Source organism: Triturus cristatus, chromosome 2_2 (assembly GCF_964204655.1).
Source record: "Triturus cristatus chromosome 2_2, aTriCri1.1, whole genome shotgun sequence".
Lineage (NCBI taxonomy): Eukaryota > Metazoa > Chordata > Amphibia > Caudata > Salamandridae > Triturus > Triturus cristatus.
In genome coordinates, this window is record NC_140582.1 from 21,532,814 (window position 1) to 21,557,320 (window position 24,507).

At 47.7% G+C, this 24,507-nt stretch overlaps 1 protein-coding gene across 2 annotated transcripts in view; it reads left to right on the forward strand.

Moving 5' to 3' along the window:
- Window positions 1-24,507, forward strand: part of FRAS1 (Fraser extracellular matrix complex subunit 1) — a 1,553,355-nt gene that overhangs the window by 790,566 nt on the left and 738,282 nt on the right. For both annotated transcript variants that reach the window (XM_085640947.1, XM_085640945.1), the window contains exon 17: window positions 15,458-15,690. In XM_085640947.1, the coding sequence (XP_085497073.1) occupies window positions 15,458-15,690 (233 nt within the window). The remainder of the gene's footprint in view (window positions 1-15,457; window positions 15,691-24,507) is intronic.

Here is a 24,507-nt window from a genome sequence, read left to right on the forward strand (position 1 = left end):
CTCAAATGGGTTGGGGCAGGGATCATGTAAAATTGACCAGAACTGTATTCCCAAACTTATTTTTAAGTTGAATTTTCTTTTGGATATGTTATACTGGATAGAAAAGCAAAAGTATCATTGGGTGCAGGTGTTTTGTTTTAGATCTAAACATTGCACTAGCGTTTAAAAATCCAAAATAGTTTATATTTCCTTTCATCCACAGAATACATTGTTTAAACTATAGTTACATTTGTCCTTTTGCTAGTCAAGTGGGCATAGCTCTGACCAACCGACATTTGGTTGGAACGTGCTGTCTAAATGAACTAACACACAACAATCTGGCATCTGACTGGAAGGAGAGCAGGGAGGCATGGTGGGATGGTAACAGCAGAGCACGTGTTAATACCGTGACACAGAATAAAAACAATAAAACGTGTTCTGTCGTTTAAATGCAATTGCGCATAGGAGGATGTCTGCAGTGCCTTGTAAAAACTGTAACTGCCATGATGATAATAAATATGTATGCGTACACCTGAGCCAACCTGCTGCAAGTCCAGGAAGTACAGGCAAATGAGGAAAGCATATTTCCATAACTCAAGCGTTCTCTCATTTGACGAGTTCATTCTTCAGTTTTCACTCTTTATCGTTAACACGAGCCTTGAATTTCTCATTCAGTATTGTGCATTTAAAGGTAATGTTGGAAAAACATTTTAATTCACCCACAGTAAAACTGAACGTTTAAGAGCTTTTGTTACTATGCCCGGGGTTGTTTTAGGAAGAGTCCTAAAATTAAGAAACAAAGGTAAAAAACGTTAAGATGCGTCACTACTGATCCTGCAAAGTATATGCAGTGGCAGTTCCACATACGTTGTCTGCTGTGGTGTGTGGCGACAGGTCCTGATAAGCAGGATACCAGTCAGACAAGTCAGAAAACATAATGACACAAGCAAAAAGTGGGGTTAACCATGAATGCAGATCCTTCTTTCCTACATTAAGACAAGGTGTTTGATACAAAACACCATAGGTTTCTGTAAAGCTCTCATGTAGCTGGGGGAACTCATAATGACCAGTGCCCAGTACATATACTTAAGATGGCTTCCGTGCTCAATTGTACCATCTAGTAATTGAACTAGACAGCACATGGGCATAGCTGCTCCTGCCGATATGTTGTCACATGTAATATAAGGCACCTTGCCTTAGGGTTACATGGCATGACTTAAGTATATTAAATGCAGTGACATTTGCATGGCACACAGTTTGTGTGCCATGTTGTGTTTTTAAACATGGTTGTCCCCATGTTACGCAGCCTGCATGCAGTTTATATGGGGGTCCCTTAGGGTGGCATAATATATGCTCCAACGCTTAGGGACAAACTTAATTGAGTATTTATTCATAAAAACATATTGATCCTGCTATGTGCAGTACAACAGATAATCATTCCCTTGCCATACATAACCTGTTTACTTATGCCAATCATCAATTCTCTGCACTTGTCTTTTTCTGACTGAGGGCTTCTCCCTCATATTATTAGTCCAATGCTTATATATCCATTCTCAGAGTCCATGTCCGCACTCTTCCAGCATTTTTGGCGGCTGGAATGCAACTTATTGGCTCAAGCAGCATGCAAATTCTCTTCTTATCTCCAATTGGAAGGCAGCCCCTCGCTCTCCCTCACCCCCGCCAGGTGTGTATAGTATTGCCTACACTAATGCCCCCCTCGGGTCCCCTCACTGGGATCCTCAGCTCATAAGACTTAATTTCTACTAGTCTTTCAGGCTCCTTTTAGCTGGTGGTATCCCCACCCCTTTCATCTCCATTCCGTCCCACCCCTGCCTTTCTATCCGGCTATTTTATGGTGCAGACTCTTGTTGATTCTCCCGATGCCCTTCAACTGTGGCTTCCCCCGCTTGCTTAGATGCGTTAGCAGCGCCTCCCATGCCCTTGCTCCCTCAAGCGCCTTCTTGCTAGCATTGCATCTGGCCTACCTGAGCCGTACTGCCCCTCATATCCTGCCCAACGCTCCAATTCTTTCTTCCATCTATCAGTGTGGGGGCCTCCTCTTGCCTTCCAATGACTGGTGATGTCTCTCCTCTTTGCGAGCACAAGACCCAGGGCTTGAAATTTACTCATGACTTTAGTTCTAGAGGTGTGGGGGAATCCGTGCAACAGGCAGTATCTCGGATTCGCACTCACCTCCTTTTCCGTCACTGCAGCCAGAATTTCAGTCCCCTCCCTCCAGCACTTCCCGATCTCCGGGCAGCTCCAAAACATACGAAAAAATTCCGCTCCCTCTTCCCCACATCTGGGACAGGCCGCAGTTGTATTGAAAGACTTATTAATATGCCCTGCAGTAAGGTACGCCCTATGGAATACGAAGAAATTCATCAGTTGGAACCTAGAATTTCTAGTGACCTTGCTAACTCGCTCTGTCTGTTCCCCCCAGGTTTTCTCCTCCATAGGTTCCCCCAGGTCCTCCTCCCATCTCTGCTGTAGCTCAGTAAGGGCCGGGAGTGTAGTCCTACTCACCCTCCTATACAAGCATGTGACCTCCTTAAATGTCCCTGCCGCTGACACCAAGTATTGGCGCCCTTCAGCTAGAGGCGTCTCAACCAACCCACTTCTCCAATGTTGCTGTATTGGTGCTGTTAATGCTGAATTATTATTATTATTTTATCAATTTATAGGGCGCAACAGCTACCCAAAAAGGGTTTCCCGGCGCCTAGACACAGCTAGTTTGAGGGCAGAAAGAGGGAGGTGGCTGTTGAGTGTTTATTGAATGCAATAGAAAGTCTCCTCTCGGCATGTCGTACCTCTCGCTGAATGAGTCAAAGGGCAATAGAGTACCCTCTTCGTACAATGACCCCACTGTAGTTACCCCCATCGTCGCCCAAGTCTCCAATCTTCTCCATGCGGCAATGCCTACACACAAGCAACGGAATTTCCGGCGCATACGGGCGCTAAATCTTAGCCCTTTGCAAACTCCTAGACCAGCAGCTGTGGGCCACTCGTAGTTCTGCAGTTAGTTCCCTGTCCTGAACAGGCAATCGTAGTACTATTCTCGAGAGGAGGTCCAGACTCTGGTTTCTGTTCCCCTGTCCTGCCGTTCCCCGTATTTGACCTGCGACCCATTTCGTGAGGCACTGCATCTTAGCTGCTATATAATAGTACTCAAAATCTGGGGATGCCAAGCCTTCTTCGGTTTTTGGCCTCATAAGCCTCTTCAGGGCTACTCTGCGTCTCCCAGTCCCCCATAGGAAATCCGTCACCATCGTCTGGAGCTGTCTAAATCGCTGCGCCGGGATCCACACCGGTAGCACCCCGAATACATACAATAGTCTCGGAAGTGTCACCATTTTTAGGAGTGATATCCAATCCGTCAGCGATAAGGTAAGAGTCCCCCAAAATTCTAAGCTGGCCTTCACCCCCCTGATAACTTTACTCACATTGATCTCCAGCAGATCCGCTCGAACATGATAAATTCGGACCCCCAGGTATGGTAGGCATCTACCTTCCCACTCTATCCCCACTACCGTCTGCGGTTTATCTCGCCCATGTCTGGTGGGAATCAAACACGACTTCCCCCAATTTACCCTGAGGCCCGCTACCCTCTCCAATGCCATCAGCAGTCCTGTGGCTCCGTCGAGGTCCTCCCTTATGTTTCTAAGAAATATGAGTAAGTTATCTGCATATAATACTATATGATGAATCCACCTCTCTACCTCTAATCCCCGATATGAGGTGCCTGCCCTGGCTTTTGGTGGCCAAAGGTTCCAAGGCCATGGTGAACAGCATGTGAGACAGGTGACATCTCTGCCGTGTTGCCCTCTCCACCCCGTAGCTATCTAATATAATTCTACCCGTCCTAACTCGGGTCTTCGAGTCCTTATACAACAAGGCTGTCCATGCCATGAATTCCGACCCCAACCCAAAGGCCTGCATCACCTCAACTAAATATGGCCATTCCAGGCTATCAAAGGTCTTTTCTATGTTGACTGCGAAAATAGCTGCCTTGTCTCTGCAGTACTTGTCTGCTTCCAATATTCTCATCAGTCTCCTCACATTCATCGCCGTGTTACGGGCTGGGATGAGTCCCGCCTGGTCCTGGTGTATAAGGGACGTCATATGTGGCAACAGGCGTGTTGCTAGTATTTTGCTTAAGATTTTATAATCAAGGTTAAGCATAGAGAGTGGTCGATATGCTGTTTTATCAGATGCTTGTTTCCCTGGCTTTAATAATGGGACTATCAAGGCCTCTCTAGTGTTCTCGGGGAGTCTCCCCACTTGTTTTGCCCTATTGTACAGTTCTACCAATCGGGGTTCCAACTGATCAACATATGCGGCGTAAAATTTGTTGGGAAACCCATCTGTCCCTGGTGTTTTGTTCCTAGCCATGGCTTTAATGGCTCTTTTCACCTCCCATAGCTCTATTTCCCTCCCGGGAGCTTCTGCCCTCTTCCTTGTGAAGCATCGGTAGTTCCGTACTACTCACATAGGCATCTAGTTCCTTTATGGTGGGGGATACCCTACTTTTATACGAGCCTTTGTAATAATCACAGAATAGTCTATTAATATCTTACTGACAGTGGACCTCCCCCTGATCATGCCCCTGGTTTATCCTGTTCAGCATGCGCAATCTAAGTTTACATCTTCCATACAATCAAAGCCTCCCCCCCCAAGAGCACTGAGCCAGTCAGGGCATGCGCGAGTGTCCTAGAAAGAGTTGTCAGGAAAGCGACCTGCTCTACAGTTGGACCATAAATACTTCCTATTGTGATGTCTCTTCCATCTAGTTTGACCAATATTACCACATAGCGCCCTTCAGGGTCTATGAACTGCTTTGTGCATTGGAAAGGTACTCCTGCCCTCACCCACACCAGTGCCCCTCTGGTGAAAGCAGAATAGTTTGTGTAATATACCTCACCCTGCAAACTGCGCTGTAACGCAGCCCCCTCTTCTGCAAATGTGTGTCTCCTGTACCATTACTATTTGCACCCCTCTGCACACCAGAAATTCATGTACTTTGTGGCGCTTCGTCATGGAGTACATCCCCCAAACATTCCAAGAGATGCATCGGAAATCTATGGAGGGCCCACTTGCATATAGCCTGTGCTCTCACGTCCTAAATTCTTGCCCCAGACATGCCTGGCCCCTGTTGAACACCCCTGAAACAACTGAACCTCCTAACTCCCATTCCCCCCGACAGGTAGAAGTAACCCCCCTCCCATCCAAACACTATAACTACAACTGTTCTTATGGTTGTGTGATTGTGGTGGCTGTTGTCTTGCCATGATAGCTCCTCCACCCCAAATCCCCCACACCTTATTGCCGCAGGAGGTCGCCCTCGCAACCCCCCTTACCCAGGATTCGCATCAATTCCTCTTCAGTTTCCTTACTCTGCCCCAACCCGTGATAATGTATTAAAGGATATAGTTCGCCAGGAACTGAAGTTCGGTTATCTCGCCAGCTCTCTTGTCTACCCAGTTCATCCGTAGACTGGGCTATTACCCCCGGCAGCTCAGTCTCCGAGTCCTCCACTGCGCTCACAACTGGGGAACTCTCAGAGTGCCCGTTTTCTCGGTCATTCCGTGAGGAGCTAGGGCTGGTTCCTGCTTGGCTGAGCTCTACCACTGCTTTAAGGGCTTTGCACCTTTCCTACTGAACTTCTGTTGTAGTCGGTGCCCTCATCGTACCTCGAATCGCTCCTTTCCTCTCCGTCGACTACCTTGGTGAGCTCCCTCTTGATCCTTGTCCCAGGCCAGAGTCCAGCTATTCCCAAGCTTCCTGCGGCATCTGGAAGAGTTGGTCTCCCTTCGAGCCAACCACTCGGAGCCTAGCGGGGAACAGCATTGCATAAGGGAGCTCCAGTTGTCTCAACTTTCTTTTCACCGCCACGAACGTGGTTCATTGCCTCTGGACTTTCCTAGTGAAATCTGGGAACACCATCACTTTGCTGTTCCCGATCTGTAGATCAATTTTCTGCAGGGCCTGCTTGAGAATATGGTCCCTATCTCTGAAATGAAGCAGAAGGGCTATTATTGACCGAGGGGGAGCTCCCGGCCTAGGCGCCCATGCCGGCACTCTGTGCACCCTTCCTATCGCATAGAACGGTGATAGTCCCTCCGGAGCCACTTCCCTTTTGAGCCACTCTACTAGAAAGTGCACTACATAGTCTCCTTCCTCCTCCTCGGGTACACCCACGATGCTCAAATTATTTCTGCTCGATCTCCTTTCGCTGTCTTCTGCCCATGCCTCCAGGATCTTTACTTACTCCTCTACGACCCTGAGAGATTTCTTCAGGTCTGTTATCTTCGCTGGGATGCCTGCGAGCGTTTTTTCAGCACCAGTAACTCTGCTAGTTTGCGGTGGTCATCTTTTAAGAGGCCTGAGGTCAGTACCGATGGCGGCCATTTTCATTTCAAGAGCTTCAGAAGATGCCCTGATGGCCTCCATAATATCCGCCAGAGTGGGCTGCGCAAGCGCTGCATCCCTCCCTGTATCTAGAGTGTCGTCTTCTTCATCCGTTTGGGTGCTCCTGCCTCCTGCGGCCATGGCTCCATGTCCCTGCTTTGGTATTTTCCCCATGTTGATCTTCCACTTCACCCCTCTGTCCGTGGGCCTCTATATCTTTTCTGGTACTTGTTTCTGCATGCCGCTTCAATTGGGCCTCCTCGCAGTAACGGGAATGATACTCTGTTGACCGCATAGCGGACCACCTTCTTCTTGGTCCTGCCTGGCCTTACCCCTTCAGACGTCCAGGGTCCGGTCCTCTCCCTTCACCTTGTGCGCGGCTGGTCGCCCTCACCTTAATCAGTGGTCTTCTGGTACCCCAGTCAATGCCTGTGGCTTCTCTGATAGTTATGGCGCCCTCAGGTACTTTCCAGGGGTCTTTTTTAGGTCTCGCCTGGCATAAGACTGCGCAGACATGTGCAGTCTTGCTGGTGAGATTTAATGATTTGAAGAGATTTCTCTAGTGGGCTTTAAGCCCCGCCCCTCTTTTCCATTGGCTGGCGTCACCGTTTATGCTAAATAGTGGCCAGCCATTGTAAAAGAGCGTCTCGTGACGTACACTTTTCTCTTTTAGAGCCGTCCCAGTTGGACTGGCTCGCTTGCTTTACGTTTGTAGTAAAGCCTTTTCTTATCTTTATGGGGCCATGTGTTTAAAACACATGGCCCCATAAAGACAAGAGATCACCGCCTGGAGCTTCATAAAGCTCCGACATCGCCGCGCTGGGATTGGCCCAGCCTCGCAGGTTGCCTAGCAGGCAGCGGAGGGGGTGGCTCGTCTCTTGTCTCCTTTGTGGGACGGCGCCCCTTTGAAGCACTCCGAGGCACGCCCTGTAGTACATAGAACTTCACAGGAATCGGAAACATGAGCGCGCAGGTCTGAAGCCGGGTTACTGTACAATGGCGAGAAGAAAGCCCGGGAGACCCCAGCGCCGCAGGCCACCTCCCCGGAGCCCACGCTCGTATCAAAGCCCCGCAGACACCTGCTGTAAAGGCAGCGCGGCAGGGAGAGCTGCAGTATCCCGCACACTGCTAGTCATCCTGGTCAGCTGTGTCTCCAGGAAGCGGGGAGGTGCACATTCCAGTGTAATCTCACCCCTGAGCTCGTATACTTTTCACGTTCCTCATGTCTGTCCCACCTATCAACCGCGACCCGTGGCCTCACTTCCCACATGATCTCCCACACTGAACCTTATGTGGCCTCTCCTAATGCCCTTTGACAGTTTTCCACTCTGCCTCTCTGATGTTGCCCATGGCACACTTATAACCTGGCCCAGCTCTACCCTCCCCGCCCGTGGTCTCAAGCACTTTAGAATCATACCCTACCAGCTAAGGTCTCTTCGGTTAGTATCCCTAACTCCAAGGGTGTCGCGTGCTCCTTCTTTCAGGAATTACTACTCCGCTCCCAGGTTTCTCTGCTAGTCTCACCCAAACCTCTAATCCCAGAGTCCCCTCTTCATACATCTCATGCCCCCTCTATACACTCACACATTTTTGAAAGGGTATTTTGCTTCATGGGTTTACAATCTTCCCCTCCCGCTTCTCCCCGCACTCCTCCATGCCTACAAGCGTCTCTTTGTCCCCCTGACCCTCGCTTTGGTCCCAGGTTGGCGTTGCTTGTTCATAATAGCAACGATTAAAAGAAAGACTTTTCGTACTGCTTGTTATACATTTTTAGTGTGTTTCACAAAAGACATCCGATTAAAGTTTAACACATTTACCTGCAAGAAACAACATAAAATAAATATTTATATATTTTTAATAAACGTCTCGTTGAGGTAAGATGGACCGGGCAGCCCGGGCAAACGTTAGACTCTCCCCTGTTCATCATGAAAAGTCATGTCTTTGAAACTCCCCCATTGTATGTATGTCATGCAGCGTGCAGGCTAAAGAGGAACCTCTCCCAGTCCCTGTTGGCTGTGCCACTGCCCTGTCTGTACATCCGCTCTGAAGCGCCATCTTATCATGCAGCTTGCAGCTTTAGGGTGGGTCCATCCACACTGAGGAGGCCCCGCCCAGCCCCTTGAGTGCTGGCGCTGTGCTAAGTGTGCTTAAAAAAGATTGCCATATAATTTCAGAAACTTTGCGGAACTGTTTGAGGGGTGTTGGTGAGCGCGCCTCACACAGCCTTTCTTACCACAGAATGAAACGCAGGCACCGAACCGCATTTTTATCGCGGCGGATGCAGAGGCCACACACAAGCTTTGTTAAGGTTAGAAAGCTGACAGTTAATTTGCTGCGGGTCAGTGACTTGTGAGTTGCAAAGATTCGTCAGCGATTCGGTGCAGGAAATTACGACAGATTTTCTGTTCCTCGTCACAGGGAGGAAGGTTATCGGATGACTTTTTTCTTCTATAATTATTCTTTTCAGCTGTGGTAGTTCAATGGAAACGACTGGTGGTAACTAGGACTGCAACTCCCAGAATGCATTTGGTTGTTAAATGAAAGCCAGTATCTGCGGAACAGCGTCCTTCGTGACGTGAAGCCAACTGGTTGCAAATCTTTCTTATCAGCCACAGAAAGAATGGTGCTGATGCTATCTGGTAACTGTTAAAAACAAATGATTAGAAAACAAGTATTCTAAGCGCACCTTTTATAGCCGAAGCAGCATTGCACCAATAGCATGCTCAACAAGTGTCGACAAACGGAATGGAAACATGCCTTCGTGCATGGCTTGTGAAAAGCCAGGAACAGCGTCAATGTAAATAATGCATCCATTTCAGAGGCTTCCATGTAACCGGAACCGTGATAAAAATATTTAAATGAGTTTGAGCAGCCATAAATCCCAAAACGACCTGCTATTCCTATACCAAGATGCCACTCTATGGTTTGAAATAGTCCATTATAAATGCAGAACGTTATGAATTAAATCTCCATTTTGGTACAATATTGGACTTTGTAACATGAGTCGATGCCTCTCTCTACAGTTGTCTGGCAGCGCAGGGGACAGGAGGAGAAAAAGGCACAGAATAACGGGGGCAACGAAGGGGACAGGAGAAAAAAAGGCACAGAATCACGGGGGCAGCGAAGGGGACAGAAGGAGAAAACGAGCATTAGAAATGCAATAGGTCTCGCCTTTGATTAAGTTAAAGCCATTTGCTTTGCTAATGGTATTATATAGCAAAGCAAATGGCTTCAACTTAATAAAAGGCGAGCCCTATTGCATTTTTAATGCTTGTTCTCTTGTATTACTCCCTGTCCTCGTAGAATGATATAAACTGCTGCAGCCTTGCGTAGCTCCCCGACATTGCCCCGGGGTACTTCTTGTTATATCCATTCTCTCCCAGCATTGACTCTCACTCTGCTGTCGGACCTACACTCAGTAGATCCTCCCCTGATGGTAGGGCCTCCAGATCTATGGACCTTCCAGCTCTCAAGCCCACTCCTCTCCGGTTCGCACCCTTCAATACGTCTGCTCTTGGGGTGTGCTGGTCTCTAATTATAGCCCCAGGTGATGTGCACAGGCCTTGTGCAAGGGCCTGGCACCCTCGCGCTCGCTGGGTGTTGGCCCTCCAGCTCTACACCTCCTTGCGTTGTTCAGCTCCCCTACTCAAGCCTGCAAACCTTGACCTGCCCCCTTCTTGAGCTTGCCAGGCTCCGCGTATATTCCCAAACGCTGCGCTCCGATCTCTGTCTTCAAGGCCCCCACTCTTCGTTATTACCTGCCCTCTGTCTCATAGAATGTCACGGCAGTTCAATACACATGCCGTTGTGCTGGGCAGACCACCCAGACAGGTTTTGTACTGCCCGGGCTGCTTTCCCAGTGGAGCTCCTGTTGGGTGTGTGCCCTCTTCGTCAGTGCGCTCTCAACGCGTCTTCTACTGCCCGCTGCCTCTGCGGCGACTTCTTCTGCCGTTTCTCCCCTCCGCCCTGCGATGCGGCTGTCTCCATGCCTTCATAGGAACACTCACCGCTCCCCGCTGAGATCAGCTCTCAATCCCTATTGCACCGGGTGTTTTCTCATTAGGCGCCCGTACCTTCACCGCTCACTCGACACTTCTTTCAGCGCCAGATCCGTGCTGCGTCCCCCATTTTGTCCACCACTCTCCTCAGGGTCTTCATGCGGGCAGTCTCGATTCTTTGGTTCCCCATGCAAGGTGATCCAGGGTGCTTCAGAAATCGATTTCTCTACTTTGAAGAGGGGCTGGGGGTCAGGATATTGCCAAATTTGGGATTCTAAGACCGGAGCTCCGGAGCCTGTTCCCGTCTACATCGGCGTCAAGCCACCCCCCAAAGCTAGTAGCCCTATTGACAAGTACAGGGTTACAGGCTGGCTCAACCGGCCCTGCTAACTTCTGAATAGGACTACTTAGGTTGTTGCTGTTTGGTATCTAAAGATTCAGTGCAGTGAATCCAATTAAGAAATTGCCACTTTAGTTGCCTAAAGTTTCCTGATCTACAATGGGCTTGTCCTGCAGATAGCTTTCTGCCCTCCTTTGAAGACGTGCTAACAATTCCCAGAAAAGGACACTATACAAGCCGCCATGGGAGAGAGGTGTTACCTCCCTCCTGCAGGAAGCCGGACGGGTGTTAGCCGAAAAGGTGAGCTTCAAAGGAGAAGCTGCCTTTAAATGGCAAATGGATAACACTTAGGAGAGGGGTGCTCTATTGTTTAGGCAGACAAGCTGGCACTGAGAACAGGAAGGGACAAGCCAGTTGTCAAACAGGTTTTTCGAGGGGTGTGTAGCCCCTTGGTAGCCACACTTCTGGATGTGGGCTAAGTAGCTCTGAGTGTCGAGAGAGGGGTTTCGTTATGTTGGCTGTGGGCAGACTGGTTCCACCTGGGATACTTTTACACAAGGTTAGGGAGCCTGAGTGGGAACCCTAGGAAAGTAGAGAGGTCCTCAATGAAGATTATTGAAGGGATGCGTCCTCCCTGACTTGTACTCAAAAACACAAAAGTATCCCCTCTGGAACCAGGATGGCTCCTTTGGAAACAGAGAAGAAATGGGGGGTAGTCAGTACGCCGGGTGGCAACACACCCTCTATTGTGGGTGGGAAGGGAAAGTGACCCTTTTTTTATACAACCCTCACTCACTCTAGTAGTGACATGCTTCATCATCGGGTTCACCCCAACTCCTAAAGGACGGGATGGGCCATATTCCAGGGAGCATTTATGAAGAATGGGTGTATGGGGGCGTAACTTTAAAGATACAATTCCTCACCCACTCCGAAGGTATCCTTTATTCGTGGAGTGAGAGGGAAGGTTAAAAAATTGTATATAGGGCTAAAGGATGTAATAGTCCTATGACCCTAGCACACCAACATGTTTCAGCCCTTACCTATCGGCCTATGTGAGGTAGAAATTAAGTCACTCCCCCGAAGACGTGAATAACGTGTGCATGCAATTTGCATGTGAGAGAATGACAGAAATGCATATACTTGCCGCAATGTCATGAGGGAAATATCCCAATTTTAAGTGGGGCATATGCTCTCACGGGGGCATGAGAGGGAGGTCTTGTAGTCACACATTTATCAAAGTTCCGGTCCCTGCATAGAACCTACTGTCAAGCCCCGCTCTCCTGCTTGTTGGTAGCGCTTGGCTACCAACCACATTCTATCCTGAGGCAATTTTCTGAAGATAAATCTGACACCCAAAACTCACATCTCGACCGACTCAGAAGAAGGACCGAAGAAGAACTGCTCTGCTGCACCGAAGGACCAGCAAAGAAAGGCTGCATCATTGAAGACTGCATCTGGTGGCTAGCGGAGAGACAGGCTGTGCCTGCTGTGTCCTGCTCAAGGGGAAGCTGTCTCCAGAGTTCAGTGAAGCCAAGAGTACTCCAAGGGCCAGCTGACTGGCCTCATGTTTGCAGGAAATGGACACAACAGCTGAAGAAGCCTGCTGGGACAATTTGTTAGCCTAAAGTCTTCAAGCCTCTACCACCACCACTGCTGCCGTGCAGCCCCATAGACCAACACGTACAGTTGCACCTAAGTTCTAATGGGGTGCTGTCGGAGAGTTTCCGAGACCCTTGGAAGTCAATTTATTGACCCAAGTAGGATTGGCCTGTGACGCGATCTGGCAACTGATAGTCCATTGGTGACTAGACTACGACCAGAGATGACTTCGTGAGATGTCGGCCCTGCAACCAGGACCCCCTTACCATCTTCGTGGACCGAGCAATCCCTCCAGGAAGACCCCAGTCGACGGCGTTGCATCCACAGCATCAGGCTTACTCCATAGGAGTCCATTTCAACCCAGATAAAGTGACTGAAACACCTGGAGGACTGCTTCTTATGTGGAGGCAATTGCTTCCAAGGACCTTGCTGATCCCCTTGACTAGCTCCCTGCTGGAGTTATTCACTCCATGTACTTCTGCCCAACTGCATTGACACTTACCTAAGTTTTCTTTGAATAAGTTTCTAAGTGTCAATGTCTTTCACCTTGCCAAGACTTGTTTGCGGTAGAGTGAAATTGCTTTGATTTATTATTGCGTGTAAAGCATACATCTCTGGAATCCACGTGGATCATGTTTGTTCTTGTGACAAAATTCTTATAAAAATATTTTCTACTTTTATAAATTGATGTCTGACTTCTTGTGTGTCGTGTTGATTTGCTGCTCAGTGCCACAGCTACCTAGGGTTAAGCTAAGGGTTTGGCAGACGAAACCTTAGAGTTCTAAAGTGGTTGGTAAGTGTATTACACCGTGAGGTGGCACAGCCACACCATAAAATACACCTCATATCCTCAAACCTCCTATCTGTTAGGCAAAAAGGCGACCTCCACCCTGAAATGTTTTAAAGAAAATCAAGCCACGGCATTTAGCTTTTTTCCCTACCTACACCCTCGCACCAACTTCAGTTGCCACACACCCCTGCTGTCTTACTTTGTTTTTAAAGCAATATGTAATTTACTTAGGTTTTTGGGGATGTGAGAAACAGGCAGCTAGTTGCTATTGATCCTCTGCCTTAACAAGAAAGACATTCACACTTTTATTTCATGTTTTTTTTTTCTTCTTTGTTTTTTTTTTAGCAGTCCATCCCAGATTATAAAATAAATGCAGCCTCTGTGGCAACACATCTTTTTAGTTTTTTTCTGTGGCTGTGCTGCTCAGCATCTTGCGGATGCTTTACAGCATCACATAAGGCAATCAGTCTAAAGGCAAGACCTATTAGCTTTGCCAATGCCTGTGTAAAGTATCTTTGCCCGTGGTTAACATTTATTTCTTTATTCAGTGGGTCTCAACACCACTAAAATTTGAGGATACCAAGGAGAAAATTGTCCATTGAAAAGAGAGTCCGCAAAGATCGTTTATATAGAATATAGTTGCATTTCTTGGATGTCACTGCATTTTTCATTAAAACTCATTTGTTTGCAAATTCTCTGTTCTCCATCATGATCTCTACACATTGAGAATTATAATGTCATGTGTCATTTTGAGGAGTTGGGTGCTCAGTCCTCCCAAATGTACCCAGATGTTCTGTGGCTGTGAGGGCCATTATGGAATTTGGAATGTAACGGGCAATTCGAACACCAAAAGTCTTATTCAGATATTTCCCTGTGTGGAGGATAGCTCTCTTCTTAGTGGTCTCTGATCAAAACTTTATACAATATGTGTTGCAAAAGTATAGTAGTTTTGAATAATGCAGTGTTGCAGACTTCAAGAATGTGATACCAAAACCCTGAGTGATGTTCTTGATGACTATGACATTGTTGAAGTTCTTGTTGCTTGGCATTATATAGTGCACATTGGTTACTAGTGTAGTCTTGAGGCCTTGCTTGCTGGAAAATTCTTGCATGGTTAGGCGAACATGTGGCTAAATATGTAAGTGTTTATCTTGAATAAAAAATGCTAATTAAAGTAGACCGCCCCAAGATTGAACATATGTTTAATCAAGAATGAAAAATGTCCTAGCTTTTGTAACAGAAAGTTTCAATTTCATTAAGAACTCGGAGGGGAAGATTATGCCTTTCTTTCTAAGCTTATTTTTACAGCAACCATTTTAAACATCACAGTAAAACTACCTTTCCCATCAAACCTAGGGAAAGGGAGACGTAAAATCAGTAACCAATAGGAATAGCCTTGGTATGTAAAATGGCTCTTTAGAGCAGAATTCATATACCTAAAAAATCTTCTTTGAAAGTGGTTGGTAGACCATAATCATACAAAGACATTTGAGGGCTTATATGGGGTTTGTTTGGGGGTTTCCTTCAAATGTGGCAGACTTCCTATCTTCACCGAGGCAATAGAAGAAAACAAACCACATCTAGAGGTACCATAATGGCAATGCAAATTTCTCAACCAAAGTAGTGGCATTTAAAAAAGGGAAAAACACTTAGGGGAGACAATCTCTTGTGGAAATTCCTTCAGTACCTGCCATTGCTGGTGAAATGTCCACCTCCAAATGTTTTTGCTAGAAATGTACTCCCAAAGTAGGGTATTTTATCAATATCTGCAGATCTTGTATCCTGTAATACTGGAATTGCTTCCAACCATGTTAAGGAAATCATACTACTTTTCCATGGACAGTCCAGCTCATTTTCCGGGCGCTGTCTCGTGGATGTTATGACTACAGACATGATGGTGCACTGAAACGACCAGCTACTCTGCTGAAGCTTCTGAAGGAGTTAATTGTGAAACTTGGAGTTAGTGTTGGAGCTGGACAAGTCTCCAGTGGTGGCAGGTTGCCCACCTGGGAAATGTTTGAGAAGACTGGCGATACTACCAGTGGATGTGGAATGCAATATTTTTAGACCGATTTTACGTTGCCCCACTGCAAAAGCAGGCTTTTAAAGTGGTAGGTTGTTGTAGTGAATAGAGGGTGTGAGAAAATTAGCAAAGTGGGATAGATATTGTGTAATGTATATGCCACGCGTATTTCAACAGGTCAAAGCAAAATGAGTAGCAAAAAACTGTAAGAGTGTTAAATCAATTCACAGTTGTGACAAACATATACTTGGTGTGTCTTTTCACCAGAATCATCGAACGTATATAAAGTGCCTTATATATGTCTACTTAATTTTATCAAGGTTTTGGACAGCATTTACTTCAGTCGACGGTTCAATGTGCGCTGCGTGGCAAAGGCAGTTGACAAGGCCGGACATGTGGGAACACCATTAAGAAGTAACGTCGCCACCATTGGCACAGACAGTGCAATATGTCATACACCTGTTGTGGCCGGTACTGCCAGGGGTTTCCAGGCACAGTCTTTTATCGCCACATTGAAATATCTAGATGTTCAGCACAAGGAGCACCCAAATAGGTAAGTGTACCCTACGTTGCTGTTCCTCTTTTTCGGGTTTGGCAGTGCACTTAAATATACATATGAAAGTAATTGTTTACAAAGTTTACAGAATGATGTTTTAAATGCTGTTTGTGTGCGGCTGTTAAGGCATTTCTTTTGTGTTGTAAATCATTGTGGAACCGCTTTCATAAAAATATTTTTAACATACATTGGTATTCTTAAGCTTCATAACATTCCTACTTTATGACATTTCCGTTTGTGCAATAGCTGATCTGAAACATTTATTGAAAAAATAAAAATCAGCCTGCAAAATGCCTTGTATCAGACACAACACCACCTCTTCATTCCGTGTACTAAAATGCCCACCATTTTTCTAATTATTTTCCTTTCTAGCCATCTATGGAAAGAAAAATGTGTTGAGGAATTTATGCTGGCTAGCTTTCAGGCAGGTACTGTGCAGAATCCAAATAAACTTCTTTTTATTCACCATATAGACCTGATTTCTTTAAATATAACACTTGCAAGAAGAGATACTTATTGCTACTATTGCCGGCACAGGAGTGGTACCATCTTCTTCAGGATATTATGAACCCAGCAACAGTAGTTACTTTATTACAATTAAGTTCTTTTATGAATATTTCTGTGCAAGAAGTGTTTATATGCTTCAGGAGCAGACTTTGCAGAGTCTGAAATAAGTTAGTTTGTGGTCCTTAATTTTAGATGGCTTGGACTTACCACAACTTGGCTTTGGTTGGCGTTATTTGAATTTCAACGTACTGCCCTATGGACCGTGTCTGTTAGTAAGCCCAGGAGTCAGGCACATCTAATTTGAGGTCTCTTAGAGCAGCAAGGAGACGCGAGTTATTCCCAGATGCGAGGCTAAGAAGTGACGATTTCTCATCAGCCGTGGTAGATAAAGCGTCACCCTGTATGATGCACTGCATGCTACGTGTCGTGCATGAAGGCACCATTTTGAATTGAGCGCATTGTGTTCATAACGCCGATGCGCACAGCTTGTGATATTAATGCTATATGGGGGATGCGCACCGCTGTGCATCTGTGAGCTGTTAAACACTGATGCACACAGCTTTTTTCCTGGAACTTGTGGCGATACATCGATGTGCACGGCTGCGCATCAGTAAATTTTGAATACTTTGAAATTACTCCACGCCCAGGCGCACAGCTATACATTAAAGACTGTTCATTTAAGGCTGTACACTGGTATCCTTTACCAGATACTACCATATTAATGTTTGCATCTTGACCACTAACTTGAACAATGTCTGTGTAAGGTACATTATTGTCTGCAACTGTGTCCTATATTTACTATCTGAAAGAAACAGTTAATTATAGATTCCTTACCTTAGAAGTACCCCCAGGCATCAGACTGGATCTGGAGAACTTTTCGTCTGCAGTACCCCTGCACATCGAAAGGTGGCTTCGGTCGGCTGCACGTTCGTCGTTGGCGTTGTGGTCGCTGGAATGACGTTGCGGTAGCTACTTTGATGCCGCCCTCGTGCACTGACGTCAGTTCTTTCTTTTTCCACGCCAGGCAGCGCAGATCCGGTGAGAGCAGTCCCTCGTTTTTTAGTCTTCGACTCCTGGTGCATGTCGGGGATGCCCGGTTTCATGGCTTGCGGCTCCTGTAGCTGACTGATGTCGGTGACGGATCTGCACCGCATGTGCCTGTTTTGCCTGGAGCACGACCACAACCCCAAGTCATGCTCCGACGGCCGGACCATGAATCAGAAGTCTTTGCGGGAGCGGTCCCGAAAGCTTCTCGAGGCCCGGCTGTCTGCTCCGTGCCGTTCGAGGTTCCGGTCGTGTGGGAGGTCGAGGAGGAACCACTACCAGTCTTCTTCCAAGTCACCTGAGCCACTCCTCAGGTAAGTCGAAGAAGCATTGTCGCTCTTTGACTTCTCCCCGTCGGTTGGCCAGCGCGACGAGGGATGCAGGTGGTGCCCCTCCCGTGGCTCCGCTTGCAGAGCCTGAATGGTCGACTCAGTTTCCCTCCCTTCCTGGGACCCGAAGCGACCCCTGCCCAGCTTCGCCAATTTTACGAAGCGATGCATGCCATCTTTGAGGCAGCCTGACTCTGCTGGCTTGCCTTCGGGCCCGCGGACTCGTCTGGGGGCCCTGGGCCTTCAACGCCGGTGGCTCAGGCCCTGGCACCGCAGGGTCCCTTTGGATCCAGGCCTGGATCCGAATCGGCGCCGGTCAACTTGATTACACCTCCCCCGCCGCCGATTCTACCGGCACCACATCCGCAGCTGACACCAATTGTGTCCCCAGCCGGTGTCAACCTCGGCCTCCACCTCGAGATAGACACCGGATCCGGCACTGATGGGTACTTTTGTGCCCTTGTTCTACGCTGGCTCTTTTAGACAAGATTGGCAACCAGAGGAGGGTGAGGAGGTCTGGGAGGGGTCTGGAGACCCGGTAACTGGCCAGTTGCATTACGAACCGGACTGGAGAGAGGAACTGGGGGAAGCCAGTGGTTTGGATACCTCACCAGACCTTAGCATGTTGTCTCCTCCTACCGTGGCTACGGAGGAAGGAGCGTCTTACGCCATGGTGTTGCGTAGGCCGGCTGAGTTTCTCAACCTCGAGCTAACTACGGTGGCAGTCAAACCTAACCTCCTGACAGAAGTGCTTCAACCAGCAGCGAGCTCTTCGGAGCCCTTGCTACCATTTAATGAAGCCCTCACTGACATCCTTTTGGGCACCTGGTCCAGGCCCAACACAGGATATCCTGTGGATAGGATGATTGCCCGACTCCACCACCCGGTCCCGAGTGACCCCACTTTCCTTTCCCAACACCCCACCCCTGAGAGCTTGCACCACCTGATAGGGAATGCAAAAAGCTGGACCATCTTGGGAAGAAGATGTTTTCTTCCTCCAGCTTGGGACTGCGGTCGATAAACACCGCATGTCTGTTGGGCCATTACAGCCAGTCCGTGTGGGATACGGTGCGCAAGTGCTGTCCCAGTGCCTGGAGGTCGCCCGGGCTGTTCTCTCCCATGCAGTTGCTGAAGGGAGAGACGCAGCAAAGTTTACCATCCACTGTGGGTTCGATATCGCTGACTCACTAGGCAGGACGATTTCCACGTCGGAAGCCCTTCAACGCTACGTCTGGCTGACGTCGACTGGTTTTTCAGGGGATGTACAATCCACTCTTATGGACATGCCTTTTGTTGGCCATCGCATAGTCGGCAACAAGGCAGACAACATGCTGGAGCGCTTTGAGGACTCTTGGGCTACTGCCAGGTCTTGGGCCTCTCCACCACCCACCCTGCGCAGTCTGCTTTTTGCCCCTTTAATGGCTACGGAAGGGGTGCCCCGCCACGTCCCGCCCAGAGTCACAGGCCAGCACAAGCTATTCAGCCCCTGCACGGCCAGGGACGTGGCAACCACCGCCGTGGTTCTGGGGGCCAGCGGGCGTGCCAGTCCACCACAGCTCCCTCTGCAGCAGCCTCCAAACACTCCTAGTCCGACCTTTCAGAGCCACCAATCGCCAGTGGGCGGCAGGATTCGCCATCATCTCCCCCACTGGTCACCATCACGTCGGACAAGTGGGTTTTGCAAATAGTCCGAAGAGGCTACTCCCTCCCCTTTGAGACTACCCCTCCATCCATGCCACCTCAGTACCATCGCATGTCGGAGGATCATCTGGCCCTTCTCCAACAGGGAGTGTCGGCACTCTTGGCCAAGAGAGCCATTGAGCGAATTCCTGCCCCAGAAGTATGTTGTGGTTGCTATTCCCACTACTTTCTGGTGCCCAAGAAGGACAAAGGCCTGCGTCCTTTCTTGGATCTCAGGTACGTCAACCACTTCCTCCGGAAGGAGAAGTTCAAAATGTTGATGCTAGCTCAGGTCCTGTCAGCCCTCGACCCTAGAGACTGGATGGTAGTGTTGGACTCGCAGAACGCTTATTTTCACATCCCCATCCTGCCGGCCCACCGGCGTTACCTGCAGTTCACGGTAGGCCACGAGCACTTTCAGTTTACGGTGCTCCTTGGGAGTTCATGAAAGTGATGGCGGTGGTCACAGCTCATCTGCACAGATCACGGGTTCCAGTCTTCCCCCTATCTCGACGACTGGCTGTTGAAGGCGGTGCTCGCCCCAGGCTGTCGTCTTCCACCTCCAAAATATGGACGACCTCCTGCATATGCTAGGGTTCTCCATCAATGTGCCGAAGACGCACCTGACTCCCTCTCAGAAGCTCCTCTTCATCGGAGCGGTTCTGGACATGATGCAGTTTCGGGTTTATCCCCCCAAACAGCGAGTCCGGGATATTCGGGCTATGATTTCGATATTTCTGCCTCTATCCGGGTTTCGGTCAGGATGAACCTCGGGCTACAGGGCCTGATGGCCTCCTGCATGTTCCAGTGGGCTCAACATCAGGGGAACCTGTCCAATTGCATCCAGATCTCGGAGGGCACTGCACACCAATTGCAGTGGTGGCTAACATTCCAGGATTGGGTCGACTGCAGGTCCCTCTCCCTTCCCCAACCAGAGTTCACAGTGGTGACTGATGCATCACTTCTGGGATGGGGCGGTCACATGGGGGAGGCGGCGATCAGAGGCCTCTGGTCTCCAATGGAGTCCGAGCTTCACATCAACCTTCTGGAGCTTCGGGCGATCCGTCTTACACTAAAAGCATTCCTTTCCTCTGTCCGGGCAAGAGTACTGCCATGTGGTACTGCAACAAACAGGGCGGGGTGGGGTCGTGGACCCTATGTCAAGAGGCTCTCCGTCTCTAGACATGGCTGGAACATCCAGGCATATCCCTGGTGGTTTAACACCTGGCAGGTTCCCTGAACGCCAGGGCGGACAAACTCAACCGCAGGTGCATGATGGATCATGAATGGCGTCTTCACTTGCAGGTGGCGCAAGGACTCATTCAGCAATGAGGAGAGCCTTGGTTAGATCTATTCACCACTGAAGAGAATGTGCAGTGTCAGTATTTCTGTGCGTTGAAATCTCCAAGGCGGCACTCGCTAGGCGACGTTTTTCGTCGCAATTGGAGTTGCGGTTTTCTATACGCCTTTCTGCCTATACCACTTCTGCCCAGAGTGCTGAAGAAGATCAGGCACGACCGGGCCCAAGTCATTCTTGTGACTCCGGATTGGGCACGAAGTCTGGTATCCCGAGCTGCTACACATGGCCATCGATCCTCCGATCAGACTGCCTCTATGGGAGGATCTTCTGTCGAAGCAGCAGGGGACGATCCTCCACCCAAACCTGTCCAGCCTCCACCTCCTTGCATGGAGATTTTGTGGCGGCAGTTGACGTCGTTTGACCTGCCTCCTGAAGTCTGTGATGTTACCTTGGCAACCAGGCGTCCATCCACTAAGACGGTATACAGCTGTAGATGAAACAAATTTGTGGCATGGTGCACAGCAAAGGCTGTGGATCCTCTTTCTGCCCCTCTTTCTGAGGTTCTCTTGTTCCTTCTTTCTTTGGCCCAGCAGGGCTCTGCTCTGGGCACTCTTAAGGGCTACCCCTCGGCCATTTCAGCCTTTCCTGCACCCGTTCACTGGATACAACTGCCTGGAAGCTAAATCCGGAGAGACCGCTTTTTTGGCCGTTCTTTTCTCCAGGACTTTCTGGTGTGAACTTGGTTCGCAGCCTCACCTCCGGGGTTGGTATTGCTGAGGTATCTATTCTAAGGTAAGAAATCTATAACTAATTGTCTCTTTCAGATGAACAAGTTACTTAGCTTGCGTAACGATATATCTGTAAGAGACATAGATTAGTTATAGATTCCTTACCTCCCCACCCATCATCCTCGTTCTGCGAACTGACTTCTAGGGTCAGGGAATTCCTTTCAGGGCCCTAGTTTTGTGCACCAGTGGTCACTGTCTTGCATGGCTCTGCGCTTCTGGCGTGGAATGTTGTGTAAAAGAACTGACGTCAGGGCGCGAAGGTGGCGTCTAAGTAGCTACCACGATGTCATCCTGGCGACCACGATGCCAACGTCAAACGCGAGCCGACCGACGCCACCTTTCGACGCGCAGGGGTACTGCTGATATAAAATTCTCTGGATCCAGCCTAACGCCTGGGGTAATTCTAAGGTAAGGAATCTATAACTCACCTATGTTTCTTACAGATATATTGTTACCGAAGGAAAGTAACTTGTTCTTTTGTTTGGGGGCTGGTATATGTATATTTATAATTAGAGTCCATTCTGTTATCCGCAGTCATTTTGCAGTTTGAACCGCCTGCTAAATTTCTGCAATCTAAAGGTGTACCTCCTAATCCATGGACCAGATGGAAGGAGGAATTTTTAACTTAGATTAAATCTATTAATGGAGATAGAATGGGGGCTGAGAGGAAGAAAAATATTTTACTCCATTGTTAACAGTCTAAGGGACAAGAGACGTTCAGAACGTTACCCCAAGTTGCTCGTCAGAAAGGGCATGAACTTAATAGTTTTGAGGAGGCTTTGTTATGCATAGAGCACAGATTTAAACCTACCACTAGCTGAACAGGTTTACATTTTATACCAGGGCGCAGCGCGATGGAGAATCTTTTCATTTTTTTAACAGCTTTGAGGGCACTTTCTATGAATTGTAGTTTTAGGGTCATGTGTGATGAAATGATCAGAGATCAAATCACTGTGAATGTGAACAGCAAAAAAAGATACAAGAGCAGTTATGGATTTTGGCAGATCGTAATTTGCAGGATGCCATCACCACGGCCAAGGTCTTGGAGCAGTCTGAAAAATGGATGAAGCCATTACAAGACACCAATACCAAAAGTGAGAATACTGTAGATGAGGTATGTGTAGTTAATAATCCTGCCTGAAGAGGTATGCAAGTAAGAAGGAGAGGTGATAAAGTCACGACTTGTTACAAGTGCAGTTATCATTTGGCTTAATTTTCTCAGTATTCTGCCATTTGGAAAGAGTGTATCAAATGTGGCAGGGTTGGACATTTTGCCCATGTTCATTAATATGACCGGAAGAAGGGTGCTTATTTGTCCAAAGGGAAGGCTGCTAGTGTGGGAGAATTCTCTTGTGTGAGGTGTGCGTGTGGGGAAAATGGCAGTGATAAAGTAATAGGCATTGTATTGGCAGTTAATATCCCTTGAGATGAGAGTGAAGAGGTTAGGAAATCTTCTAAGTGTGAGCTCCAGATTTGCAGGCTAGTAATTGGAACTCATGGCTGATTTGGGGTCTCCATGGATCATAATCACCGAAAACTATTTCTTAGAGAGTTTGAGTGATATTTTTGTTATAGCTGATTTAAGAGAATCGGATATTGTGGCCCAAAGCTTTGATGGTTCTGAAATTGACTTGATGGGTTACACTGTTGTGAACATAATGTTCAAAGGAAGGGAGGTGCAAATCAATCTTTGTGATTATGAAAGGGGTCAATGTGCTGGAATGGAGTCTTCAATGGTAATTGGACATCATACTTAATCCCTGCAGCAAGGAACCTGTGTTGGTGATAGGTAAACGTGATGAGGCTGGGATGGGTTGTGTCTCAGTTTCCCGATGTGCTCACTGAGAGATTAGGCAAACTTAACGTTTATACTCACCATATTAAGCTCAAGCAAGGGGCACAGCCTGTAAGACATAGATTAAGAAATGTATCTATAGATGTGAGGGGCTAACTTAACCTCTTAACTGCTTGGCCTTTTTACACCCTAGCACTGTGCCCTTTTTGGGCTTTTTGGGGTAGTTTGCGCTTAGGGCTCCATAACTTTCTTTTTTCCACATAAGATATCCACACCAAAATTGCGTTCTTTTTTTACCAACATTCTCGGGATTCTAAAAATACCCAGGGTTTGCGATTTCCCCTGGAGGGTACCGAGAAAATAGGCAAATTATAGTAACATTTTGAGTTTTTTATGAAAGCAAATAGGGAAAAATGTGCTCCCGATAAGTGTCTGTTTTTCCCCCTACAAATAGTATCCATGAATGGTGTACTGTACTAAAGTCACCATCTTCCCAGCTTTCAGAAACATGGAGAGCTGAATCGGAAAACCTAATTTTGTACCACACTTTTGACATGTATATAAGAGATAGCTTATTTTCCCTGTTTTTCGTGCTCTCAGCCTACTTCCAGTGTTCAACCCATGGGTGATCCCCCAAAAAGCTATAGATTTATGAGAAATAGACAAAATTCTGAATTCAGCAAGGGTTTAGATCCCTCTAAGCTTCCCCAAGGAAATATTGAAAATGATGGGACGAAAATGGATGTTTGTGAGATCTTCATCTGTCTCTTTTTGTTCCACTGGCCGATTTACAAAGTGGGTGGGGGGGTGTTTTTTGGTTATTTGTACATCTCTGAATTTGTGGGTACCCATACTAGCGTAGGATTTAGAGGTTGTTTTTCAAAATGTATTGTTTTTTATACACTGGCTCACATTTGAAAGCGAAATCCAATTGGTAATATCAAATGTTCTACTATTCTGTTGTCCCGCAAGTCTCCCAATAAAAATTGTGCCTTACTTGTGTGGGTAGGCCTAGTGCCTGCAAAAGTACACGGACCAAAACGTAACTCAGACGCATCCCTTTTTTTAAGCCTTTTTTTCTAATGTGGGTAGCTCTAGATTTTGGACCCTAGCTCAGCTGGTTCCCAGAGTAACCTTAACCTGTACATTTTCCGAAATTAGGCACCTAGGGGTATGCAGGGTGCGCTGATGTGCGTGCCTCTTACCACATTTTTTTTTTAACCCAGAATCCCTTGCAAACCTCAAACTTTGACCAAAAAAAATCTTCCTCCCATTTCCGGGATGTAACTTCCATACACCCAGCATTCCTCCAGGTCTCCCAATAAAAAAATTGTTCCTCACTTGTGTGGGTAGACCCAAGTGCCCGTGACA